Source organism: Castor canadensis, chromosome 11, assembly GCF_047511655.1.
Source record: "Castor canadensis chromosome 11, mCasCan1.hap1v2, whole genome shotgun sequence".
NCBI lineage: Eukaryota > Metazoa > Chordata > Mammalia > Rodentia > Castoridae > Castor > Castor canadensis.
The window spans coordinates 107,240,583-107,253,201 of record NC_133396.1 but is presented as its reverse complement, the minus strand read 5'-3'; the positions used below and the strand labels follow the sequence as shown (position 1 = coordinate 107,253,201).

Below are 12,619 nucleotides of genomic sequence, written 5' to 3'. Positions count from 1 at the left end.
GGTTTGTAACAGTGGAACTACTTATGAAACTCAGGAAAAGAGGGAAAGGAAAAGAGAATGGTAGAGCATCAATAATACCATAAGACATAACATCTGTGAAGTTAGAGGATATAAGGATGTACATTGAAAGCTGCTGAAAAATGGGGGATGGGAGGTAAAAGGGTGAGGGAGAGCAAAGGAAGGGGCTGAACACACCAAAATAAAGTATGCTTACTGTGGGGATACATTCACAATCCCCTTTGAACATGGACTTAAATATTAATAACAAAACACAGAACTATAAAATAGGTACAGTGTTCGGGCAGGATATTAATGGAGGGGTGAATGAAGGAGATTAAGGTGAGGGTGTATGGTTGATGGACTTCATATAGTTATATGAAAGAGAACAAAGAAACCTCTTGCAATTGCTTTAAGTGGGGCGGGGAGAGGGTTGAGGGGAAGAGATAATGGGGGTGACCTAACCAATGTACAATATAAGCTTATTTGGAATTTTCAATATGAATCCCCCCTGTATAATGAATATATCCTAATAAAAATGAAATTAAAAAATAAATAGATAAAAGCAAAAAAAAAAAAAAAAGTTCCTGTTCTGAGCACTCCCCATCCCCCAGTTTTCCCTTTTGCCTAAGGATAAGAGGAGCTTGAAACCTGGAATGAGTTAAGATGTTTTTTGTTCCAGGGCTGTAGTCTACCATCTCATTTTGCTGGCATTTCAAGTAAATCATTCTCCTTGCCCCAACAACTTGTCCTCAATTCATTGGGCCTTTTTTTTTTTTTTTTGAGTGGTTAAATAAATGGACTTAGGTTTGGTAACAAACCCATCTTCGTCTTCAGTCTCCCTTTTCTTTGCCTTTTTTTTTCCTGGAGTTTGAACTCAGGGCTTCATCCTTGCAAAGCAGGTTCTCTACTGCTTGAGCCACACCTATAGTCCATTTTGTTCTGGTTATTTTGGAGATGAGAACTCCTGAACAGCCTGCCTGGGCTGGCTTGAAACCACAGTCTTCCCCATCTTAACCTCCCAAAAAGGATTATAGGCATGAGCCACCAGACACAAGCCAGTCTCCCTTTTCTTGGAGGGTTATTGGGTTGCCAGGGGTTGACCCAAAGGAGCCAAGGCCAAAGTGACATTAGGACATGACAGGAGGTGAGAGTCCTGGAGCTGTCTTCCCAGCAGAAGTTCCAGAAAGATAGGGAGAGAACCTAGCCAGAGATCCTTGAACAGTGCTATTTTCAGACCTTCCTCAATCTCAGTACAGAGATTTGGGGAAAGGGGTGAAAAAAGGAGATGAGAAACTAGCTAGGAAAGTCTGGTGTTCATCTGCCAAAGAGCAAAAGGAAGAGAGATTAGCCCCCTTTGCAACCTCCTCATCTGGGGCCAACTCCAGAAGCAGCCAGCTGGGGCTGATCTCCACCAGTTGGAACAGCCACAGATCCAGACCTGAGAAGCCAGGACCCATTGTGAGCCTGAGGCCCAAAAGAAATCAAGTTGCCCTGACAGAACCACCAGCAAGTGGGCCCGGTTCCCCAGTGACTCAGGGTGGAAGCCAAGAGCATCTGGGCTCCTCGGCCCACCTCCCTTCTGCTCCTGCAAAGCCCAAGGTCCTGCAGATGTCTTCGTGAAAAGGAGGAAGCCCAGACTGGCACTCCAGTGTCCTGTTGGGATGAGGACTTTTCTTACAAATGTGGCACAAGTCCTGACACTAGTCTCTTTAACCTCTCGTGGCCTCTATTCTCTCATCTGCAGTGTACAGAAACTAATAACACACGTCATGTCCAGTTTCTGGGAGGATTAAATGAGATGGTGCTTGTGTAGGCCTAGCAGAGCATCTGAGTGTGCTGAAGCTGCCTACTCTCAGTTTCCCCATCTGTAAAAGGGGTCTAATGACGGCTCCTGTGAGGTTATCATGAGGTGGAAATGACAGTGTGCACAAAAGGAGTTTGGAGAGCTGCCTAGGATTTTAATTACCATCATCATGATTCCCTGACCTATATTTACCAGCTCTTTTTCCTACAGGGTATCAAGAAAGTGGGCTCCTCTCTTTTTACTGCCAGAAAAGAGACCATTTGTCCCTGAGGGACTGCCAGACCTTGCCTCACAGCTGCACATGTGCAGTGAAGGCAGAGCAGTAAGAAGGATGGGGGGTGTGGCTCAATGCCTTCTCACCCTGCTCCTTTCCACCTCCGGATAGCTCTGGCTGAGTCATTTTGCAAGCAACTCCAAGCATCAGAGTTTCCAGGGAAGGAAGAAAAACAAGAAAACAATCCAGAAAAGCGTTGCCTAAGCCAGGCCCCAGTGGCTCACACCTGTAATCCTAGCTACTCAGGAGGGAGAGATCAGAAGGATCGCAGTTCAAAGCCAGCCAGGACAAATAGTTCATGAGACCCTATCTTGAAAATACTCAAAACAAGTGCTCACTTCAGCAGCATATATACTAAAATTGGAAAGATACAGAGAAGATTAGCATGGCCCCTGTGCAAGGATGACATGCAAATTTGTTAAGCATTCCATATTTTCATCATAAAACATGGTATCTGCGAAGGTAGAGGATATAAGGATATGTATTGAAAGCTGTTAAAAAATGGGAGGGTGGGAAGTAAAGGGGTAAGGGAGAGTAATGGAAGGGGTTGAACAGACCAAAGTAAAGTATACTCATAGCTGGGATACATTGAAAAAACCCTTTGAACATTGACTCAAATATTAATAACAAAAGACATGACTATAAAATAGATATAGTGGGGGGGTGTTTGTGGGAGGGGGAGGGGGAATGAAGGAGATTAAGGTGAGGGTATATGGTTGATGGACTTCATATACTTGTACAAAATAGAACTGCTTTAAGTCGGGGGAGGGGAAAAGAGTTTGAGAGGGAGAGTCGGTGGGGATGATCTAACCAATGTACAATATAAGCTTATTTGGAACTGTCACTTTGAATCCCCCTGTACAACTATATCCTAATATTAAAATAATAATAATAAAAGAAAGGAAATACCCAATACAAAAAAGCGCTGGTGGAGTGGCTCAAGTGATAGAGTGCCTGCCTACCAAGAGTGGGGCCCTGAGTCCAAATTCCAGTACCACAAAAAAAGTGTTGACTATCGCTTGCCCACTGTCCCTCCCCTCTTTATTATTAAGATCCATTTTTTTCAAGGTGTCAACATGCCCAGCTAAAAAACACTTGGTTACAGCTATGACTAGTCATATCACAGAGCCCAAAAGATGTAGGTGAAGACTCTGGGGAGAGCACTTATACCATAATAAAATGGCAAAGTCTCCTGAGGGAACAAGCTTTTTGCACCCTCACCCTTGCTCTGTCTTCCAGCCTGGAACACGAACAGTGAGACATGGAGGCATAGCAGCCATCCTATGATCATGAAGCAACAAGCACCAGGCGGAAAATGAACATGGTATATATCAAAGAGCAAACAATGGAAAGACACTGCATCTCAGATGACATCTCTGGGCCCCTAAACCAACCCCAAAGTACCTACTCCAGACCTTCTTGAGTAAGACAGTCATTATCATTGGTCAGGTTTGCTACAACTTACAACTAAATAAATCCCTAATGAGTAAGGAATTTAATATCTAAAAGTGGAGTCCTCATGTAAAAGAATACAAAATGCGGAACTGGCAAAGTAGAGGAAGTGCGGCGGTGACATAGGAAGACCCAATATGTGCAGGCTGGGAAGTTGAGAAACCTTGTTATGAAATAAAAAAAAAATTTTGGCTAAACTGTCCCCTGGGATATAGAGCAAATGGAAACCTAATGTCATGATAGAGGAAGTGATAGAAAAAGCATGACCTGGATTCTTATATATTCCACCAAAGACCTATAAGAGTAGGATGTTGCTAGTACCAAAAAGTAAAACAAGTGTCACTAGCTTTGGGTCAGTGACTGGAAGAACTTTAAGAAGATTGTTGATGAGGTCAGGCATGGTAGTACTTGCCTGTAATCCCAGCTACTTAGGAGACAAGATCAGGAGGATTGAGGCTCAAGGCCAGCCTGAGGCCATTCAAACAGTGAATGTATCTTCATGGGTCTTCTAACCAAGAGAAACCACTCTCGAGGAGCTGTACTGAAAGAACTATACCCAAGAAGTCTCATTCATCCCTGGACCTGACTTAGATTATAAGACCCCAGACTTCAAGTTGATGCCTTAATGGGCTCAGACTTTATGGGTCTTGGAAAGGAGGTGAGTGTATTTTACTTATAGGCAGGATGTAAACTGCAGTTGTGAGGAAACAGACTCTGGTGTAGACTCTTCAAAAATGGCCAGTTTCCTTCATACTGCTCCTCACACTAGGAGATGTCTAACTCTCTCCCCTTAGATCTGAGCCAGCCTCGATGACTTACTTGATGGCCTGGAATTTCTGAAACAAATCTTAAGAAGCCTTGAAGCCACCTTGCAATACTCACTTTAGGATAAGTCCTCTCTAAAGCCAATTGCCAGGCTCTGAGGAGCCCAAGCCCCATAGAGAGGCCGATGGTTCCAGCTGAGCTCCCAGCTAACAACCAGCATCAATTGGCAAGCAAGCTTAGTGAGCACCCTTGGGTGTTAATATCAAGTGATTCTAACTCCAACTTCCATCTGAAACACCCCAAGTGAGGCTCATCTACACAGAACCATGAGAGATAACAAATGTATGTTTTAAGCCACCACACATGGAGGTGGTTCAATATGCAACAGGTACCCAACAGAGCATCCCTGAACCACTAAACCAAATCTGAACTGCCTGTGCAGACTTCTTACTAGACGAGGCATTGAAGTACCAATGTATTTAAGCTGTCAGGCCTTCTGTAATCAACTAAACACATTCCTAACTGGTAGGGAATTTGGTAACTACAACTGGGATCTATCAAGAAAAGAACCCAAGACGTGAAATTGGATGAAGATAAGAAAAAATAAAATAGGAGGACCTAGCATTCATAGACTGGAAAGTTGGTGACCCTTGTTATGACACAGCAAAACATCTGGTCAAATTGTCACCTGATATACCTTAGGATGCAAGAATATAAGGCTACCTATGCTACAGTTTTAGGGGAAATGATAGAAAAACAAGAATTTTGGCATGAACTATCTCCTTTTAGAAGAGATCCGCTGGGGAGGAATGAACTCAAAATAGAGCCAGCCAATCTGAAAGTAGATGTAAAAATAAATACAGCTCTTCTAAAAACAAGTACACTGTCTAAGGCCTGTGATCTGACAAGGAGTCCATAAAATGAAGCTTCACAGCATTGGGTAGACTAATTGATGTCTCCTGAGCAACTCCTAGTAGCAGGATTCGTTGCTCGCAGGATTCGATGTTAAGGTTTGACCTTCATTCTGAGATTATACCCTTTCTTCTTTGTTGCAATTGAATGTTTTTCTTTTTATGAAATGATTATAGTGATAGATTGTGTTTGCCTTTTTTATAATATCTTTTTTAGCAAAATAAAATGTTACCAACCTATCTCAATTCCTCATATTTTTTTGTGTGTCTGAAATCCCAAAGACTGGACCTAAGACTTCTCTGGCCTTAAGGAGATTCCAGGAGAGTCAGGGTACACAAGGAGGTAGGATCCCTGAGGCCCTCAGTTTCCAGCACTTTGAGCCATCCAGTTATAGGGCATCACTGAGCAATTACAATGTTGTCCACAAACAAAAATAGTTTATTGAGTATAAAATGTAAAAGGATGGAGAGCCCTCCTGGGCCCAGGAGATTTGTGGCAGGAAGTCAAGAGCTCTATTTCAGGACTGGTCTGAGGAACTCTGGAAGAAGTCATTGCACATCATAGTGACAAGGGCCAGAAAAATAGCATACTCCTGGAAGTCCACCTGCTGGTCACTGTTCTCATCGAGGTTGCCCATCAGCTTCTTCAGTCCCTCCTCATCCACTTTCTCCTGAAGATAACAGGGAATGGAAGTATCACCAAACTGACCCTCTGCCCACCTCTACACCAAACCCACACCCAGACCATACACACACACACACATCAGTGCCCAGCTCAGCCTCCCCACTGGGCAGTCAGGTAAAAGGAGCTACCAAGAGGGCCCAGTGAATGAAGACAGGTATATGATAGTGACAGACTCCAGCAAACCCTGCTGAAGCATGTATCAGCTCTGATCCCTACTGGAGCCCAGCAAGGTAGGAATCATGACTCTGTTTTGCTGAAGAGAAAACCGGCTTACTGCTCCATCATCAGCAGGGTGAATTCAGAGAGGGAAAACTCTTTTTAATACCAACCAAAATGATTAGAAAAGTTTAACCAAAAGCCGGGCACCAGTGGCTCACATCTGTAATCCCAGTTACTCAGGAGACAAAGATCAGGAGGATCAAGGTTCAAAGCCAGCCTGGGCAAATAGTTTGAGAGACCCTATTTCGAAAAACCCTTCACAAAAATAGGACTGGTGGAGTGGCTCAAGGTGTAGGTCATGAGTTCAAGCTTCAGTACTGCAAAAAAAAAGTTTCACCAAACACCAAATGCAAAAAGGAAAGTGGCTTGGTGGAGTGGCTCAAGGTGTAGGCCCTAAGTTCAAACCCCAGTACTTCAAAAAAAAAAAAAAAAAAGAAAAGAAAGAAAGACCTGCTTTATATGTTCAAAACAAAAAGGATTACCAATTAGTCAGTACAGGAAAGGCAAAGGACAAATTGAGAACTGATTGCATCTCTCTGCAAAATGTTTTGGTGTGCATGTCTTATTTCTCCCTGTAAACTTTCTTAATTTGGCATATAAAAATGGAAAATAAGAGGAGAGGGTAACACACAGGCAAGCTGTATGATTTTGGGCCACTCACCTCTCCTCTCAGGAGTGGAGGAGAGAAAATAACCCTCTCCCACATGACCTTCCCATCCCTGGCCTACCCCACTCACCCCCACAAAGCTGGGCAGCTCCTTTTGTAGAAGTTCCTTCATTTCTGCCTTGTTCAGCTTGAACTTGTCACCCTCTTTGCTGGAATACTTGTGGAAGGTAGAGACCAACACCTCCAGCGCCTGCTCCAGGGGACTAGACATCTTGGATCTGAGGCTTCAAAGACGGCAGGGATGGAGACACTGCCAAAACACTTGGGATCTCAGCCAAGTCTGCAGGACCTATTTCTTCCTCGTACCCTGAACTGCCACACCACCCCTCCTCACTAAGGACCATGCTAAACCTTCCCTGTGGCTGGGAGTTACCAAGGGCAGGGCCTACTGTCTCTTCCAAAACTCCAGACACACCTCCAAGAGCAGGGCTCTCCACTTGAGTGTCCATGGAAAGGAAAATGACAAGGTGACCAGCATCCCAATTTGACTCCCATCGGAGCCAAGCATGGGGAGCATGGGTGTGTCCACAGGTGAACTAGTAGGGCTCCCTGCACAGTCTGGCAGCGGACAGGGCTACAGCCCAGAAGTATGAATCTCCCTGAAGGAGTCCTTCCCTCCACGGAATAGGGGTACAAAAGCCAGTGTCTCTCTAAACCTGCCAACTGGAAGCTGCCTTGGGCCAAGATGTTTCTTCTCTCAGGCTGGGGGCTCTCAGAGGGCGGAGGATGTGCTCTGTTACTGGAGACCCTGAGTACAGTGCTGCCTTTATGCAGACAAGCCATGGGGAGGGTGGGGGCAACTAAACACCCTCCCCACTTGTAAGGATCCTGTTGGGATAAAAACTGAAGAGATTAAATGTCCAATGCCTTGGGATCAGGGTGGAATCTGGGAACACAAAAATGACCTCAGAGGTCATCTTTTCCATGGCCCTGCCACTGAGAATGATGGCACCAGCCTGGAAAGGTTAGACAAGTCCCAGGGTGAGGCTACAGGAACTGTGCTGGAGGCAAGGAAAGCCCTGGGAACCACAGAGCTGCTACTTAAAGCCAAGACCCAAGCAAGGCCACATGCTTGAGACCCTGCCTCTTGTCCTTAGTCCTGACAGAATGCAGGACTCTGCAAAAACCAAAGGCAAAACCAAACTCATGATTCTCATAAAAAGCACCCCTCACATTTTTATCACCCACTCCTAGACCTAGACCCCTAAAGAAGGGCCCTAGATTGAGATTCCCAAATTGAAGGACTTCAGACCAAGAGACCCAAGACAGAATCTCAGGGTAATTCCCAAACTGAGGCATCCCAGGAGAACCTAGAAAAGGACCTCTCAATCTAACACTTTACATAGGGTTCCCCAAAAGGGGAAAGACCCAGAGAGGCTCCAAGTTGATCCCACCAAGAAGCTGTGCCACAAAGATGAAGACAGAGACCCAGGTCTACAGCAGAATAGAGCTACTCACCAGACCAGGTGGCAGAGAAACTCTGGAGGGGAGCAAGTGGCCAGGCACCCGGGGTGAGGATTTATATGCCAGCCCACGGTCCCAAACTTAGCATTTTCAGGAAGTCAAACCTGCCCTAACCTGATCTCCACAGAGCCTGGCCTCCCTCCACCACTACCCAATCCCTCCTGTCCCCCTCCCTCTCAGAAACTGTGGCTCCATTACCAACTGGAGAAGAGCTGTAGGCCTAGCCAAGGGCAGCCACTGAGCCCGCCCAGGCCACAGCGAGGAATGGGAAGTGTCATGGAGAAGGGGCAGTTCTGGCCAGGGATGAAGACAGGCAGCCCCTGTTCTGGGGCCTGGAGACTCATTCCAGTCCTGGTTCTCATGACATGCATGTGAGTCACAACTCATTCCTCTGTCAGAGGCCGTGGGGACACAGAGTGGGTGGGGACTTCACAGCCTGGGCTCATGTGCATGCATGTGTATGCATGCCTCTGTGTGTGTGTGTGTGTGTGTGTGTGTGTGTGTGTGTGTGTATGAGAGAGAGAGAGAGAGAGAGAGAGAGAGAGAGAAGCAGTCCAGGTCCACCCTTAGAAGCTGGGGGCCAGAGAAGGCAACTGGGGACATCAGGAGGAGGTGTCATGGGATGGAGAAAATAAAATTACATTTTTTTTTTTGGAGTCAGAGTCTTGTTATTTTGGCCTCAATCTTGAGATGTTCCTACCTCAGTCTTCCTAGTGCTGGAAGTACAGGTGTGCACCACCACACCAGCTTCCAAATACTTCTTAAGAAAGTAGTGAAGTGACTGGATGTGATTAAAACCACCTCACTGTGAGAAATGGGGATTGCTCTGTATGCAGCCTCAGTGGAGGTGAGCAACAGTCAGTGTGGAATGCAAGGGAAACTTAAGGAGGGGTCAAAGGGAGAAAAGGAACCTCCTCTTCTCCAGCTGGTGGGAGTAGGTGAGGGGGTATAGAAGACCCTACCTAGTTTACCCAGAGCTAAAAATAGCAGACTGGACAGCTTCCCAAGACAGAAGGCCTGGCCTGAGGAAGGGGTGCAACCACAACCCTCCCTCGCACCCCAGCCCTCCACATGCCCTCCCCATACCCACATAAGAGCAAACTCTGTGGACTCCAGCCCAGCCCAGGGTTGGGGTTTGAAGGGAATAACTGGCTTCAGCTGCCCGCTTCTCGGCTCTTTGTCTATCTCAACCCCACTTGAATTGGGCACCGCCCTTCCTGTGGGCCCAGCTTCCCTCCCCCTCCAACTTCTCCCCCACACTCCCTCCCTCCCTCCCCGCCAGTTGTAGGTGACTCACTCGTGGTTCCAGGCCCAGATGCCCAGGCAGTGACTCATGGCACGCCCTATTCCCCCCCCCCCCCCCCCCGAAGGCCAAGGCTGCAGCAGCCGGAAACCCCAGCTCTCCCCCAGACCACATGCACCAGCTTGGAGCCCCTGGCTAGGAAGACCCCAGGGAGACATGGGTGATGACACCTGGACAAGACCAACTGAGAGCTCATGGGATTAGACTGTGAGCCAGGCTGGTTTCTGCCTGCTGATCACCATGTGACTTGGGGACCAGTCAGGACAGCATAGATGAAGTAGGTATTGGGGCCCCCCAGCATCCTCCTCTATACCTTAGCAAAGCCACCCAGTGTCCTCTCCTTTCTAAAACACTTGACCCCCCATGCCGTTGTTCTTCCCATCAGACCTACTTCAGGTAGAACTCAATTAAAAAATCCTTCACACCAAAAGAACGCTGTTAAAACAGTTCTTCCATTTTAATTTAGGGCATCAGCAGGCCCCTTCCTGCTCAGAAACTGTGGTTCATCCCCATGGCTCTTCCATAAAGGTGGCAGTGAGTGGCTCCCCATCCTGGCCACCATTGCTTTCCAACCTCCCTGCTGTTCTCTGACTGCTTAAACACACACAGGGATACACAGAGCTGGTGTGACCCACACCCTGGACTTACAGTCATCACCCTGCTCAGAATGTGCCCGCATACACCCACACCATGTCTCCTGCTGCTGAGATAACATCTACCCTTCAAAGGCCAGTTAAATGCCACCTACTTCATGGAGACTTCCCAAATGTAACCAGAGTCAGTTTCTACCTGTTCTGTTCCACACAAGACACTCCTTGTGTACTTGCCTGTGTACTTAAGAGCATTCCTATTTAGACTGAATCACATGTGTGCTTGTTTTCTCTCGCTCTCACCCCGTTATGGTGAGCTCACTGGGCAGGAACTGGGTCTTACTCATATCTGTATGAGCACAGGGTCTTGCCTACACCAAGTGCCGACCCATGTTTATGGCTGCCGAACGACAACAGTTGTCACTGGGAGTAGTAGGAAGGAGCTAGGGGTCAGGGAGCCCTTCTCATCACCTGAAACACACCACCGATTATACTAGCAAATACTTACTTCTCCCCTGTATCCCAGGAGTGGAACTGAGACACAGGGCTGGAAAACAGAGCTTCAGAGAGCCACCAATCCCTTAGGAGTGATGGCAGGAAACATCTTGCCATGGGGACCAAGTGAAGGAGCAGAGCAAACTCCCCAGCGGCCGGGGATGGAGACAGGAGGCAGACAAAGAGGCAGCAAGAGGGGCCAAAGAACTGTGAAAGGGAAGTCAAGGAGAAAATCAAAGAGAAACAGAACAGAGACAGAGGGGCTAGGGAGAACGGAACAAGATGAGAGTGAGGGTTACAGAGTATGCAGCACCTGGACCTTCCATAGCCAGGTGTCTCATCTCAGGAACTGAGGTCAGGGCTGCACCCATCCAATGACTATGTTCCTAAAACTGAAAAAATCCCAAGTAGCACACTGTCCTGATATTCTCCAATTTTCTACAAGGCAGAGAGGCCAGGACACAGGCAGGGAGTGGGGACTTCCAAGAACCCAAGAACCTAAGTCCTCACATTCTACCCTCACCCTCCCAGGCGCCAAGCACCAGAGTTAGAGTTACAGGGGCTGGCTTGGCTTTGCCCGTTTGACTTGTGCCCCCTGGTGGTTAAGGTGTTTCATTGCAGTGCAGGGCTCTGCTTTTCCTCCAGTCCTCCAGCCCTTCCCATGCCATGCTCCTGACTCACCCAGAAGGAGGAGCTGCTGATTCATCTCCAAGGAGCTTTCCCACACCCACCCTTGCCTCCCATAGAAGGGGGGGCTGCTGGACAGCCCCTGCTGAGAAGCCCAGGTGAACTGAGATGGACGCTGAAGACCCGGAAACCGGTTTAAAAAGCCTAGGATGGGGCAGGAGGGAAACAGGTGTCAGAAGTGAGGGACTGAGCACTGCCAAGGTCAGCCCACCCACTCCTTTCCCTGGGAGTGTTGATTGTAAAGAGAAAATGGCCTCACCGTTAAGGACCAGGTGTAAGTCCTCTGATTCAGCAGGTAACCCTGAGTGAGTTGTACCACAGTGTGAGCTCAAACTTTTTCACCGTAAGGATCACTTTTATTATCCCCCGCCCCTTGGAAACGCTGAATATTTTTTCTTACCAAACTGCATTAGCTCATTCATGACCTCTGTTTTATTCATTGTACCTATAACTATCCTGATACCGTGACCAGCATAACAGAACCCCCTTCTCCCACAGTAGCTCATTCTGGATTTGCTGTGTGTGTGTGTTCCTTTGCTGGAGGACATTACAGTGTTTTCCATAGATTATCCCACTTGATTCGCACAACCCCAGATAGAGAAAGAAACTGAGGCTCAGGGAAATTTGCCCAAATTCACAGTTAATAAGGAAGGAGGCAAGACTTAAATAGTTGTTTAGCAGTGTTAAACCTCTTCTATGATCCCTGTGGCCCTAACGTTCCCATTCCTGCTCAGACCAGCCCCAGCCTCTGTCCATCTTTTCCTCACTCCTCAACCCAGCTGATCAGTCTCATTTCTCCATTCTATCTGAAGCCCAGGATCTCTTCTTCTCAGCCTCTCTGGTTCTGGCATCTTTTCCTTCAAATGCCCCATGGCCTGGATCTAAAATAAGCTTGCTCTACTCTCCCACCTCCCTCAGACTCTCAATGCCACAAAAAACACCACTCAGTTACCCAAACCAGACTCTTGGCAGCCCTCCAGCCCCCTGCTTTCCCTCACATCTGTCCAGATGTCTCCTCAGTCCGCCTGTTGTTTCCAAATACCTCTAGGCTCTGTCCACACGACCCTAGGTCCCTTCTGAATCATTACACTACTGCAAACACATCCAGACTCCTCTCCCGCCTCTGCCCTTGCCCCTACTCTAACCCCTTTTCTGCTCTGCCACCAGGGTGACCTTCTTAAATTCGGATCTGAGTCTGTCGCTGCCCAGATTAGAACACTTCACGAACCTCCACAACTTTCAGGAGGAGGTCATCTAGCACTGTTGAGGGAACCTCAAGCTGAGATTCAGGACATTGAGGCAG

General features: G+C 47.4%; 1 protein-coding gene and 1 non-coding gene across 5 annotated transcripts; one reads left to right on the top strand and one right to left on the bottom strand.

The window, feature by feature from the left end:
* Nucleotides 1-2,408: 2,408 nt before the first annotated feature.
* Nucleotides 2,409-2,515, top strand: LOC141414260 (U6 spliceosomal RNA). Its single transcript, XR_012439322.1, has one exon. It is a non-coding gene; the product is annotated as a U6 spliceosomal RNA (small nuclear RNA).
* Nucleotides 2,516-5,624: 3,109 nt separating this feature from the next.
* LOC109701443 (protein S100-A2) lies at nt 5,625-8,600 on the bottom strand. 4 transcript variants are annotated; one of them, XM_074048068.1, is made up of 3 exons: nt 8,440-8,600; nt 6,848-7,001; nt 5,625-5,877 (listed from the first exon to the last, which is right to left on the bottom strand). In XM_074048068.1, the coding sequence occupies exons 1-3, from the start codon at nt 8,583-8,585 to the stop codon at nt 5,725-5,727; spliced, it is 453 nt and encodes a 150-aa protein (XP_073904169.1). In that variant the 5' UTR covers nt 8,586-8,600; the 3' UTR covers nt 5,625-5,724. The 4 variants fall into 4 exon arrangements, with proteins under 4 accessions (XP_073904169.1, XP_073904171.1, XP_073904170.1 ...); XM_074048070.1 differs by having other exon boundaries at nt 6,848-7,027; nt 8,440-8,464; XM_074048069.1 differs by lacking the exon at nt 8,440-8,600 and adding an exon at nt 8,236-8,394 and having other exon boundaries at nt 6,848-7,027.
* Between the last annotated feature and the right edge of the window lie 4,019 nt (nt 8,601-12,619).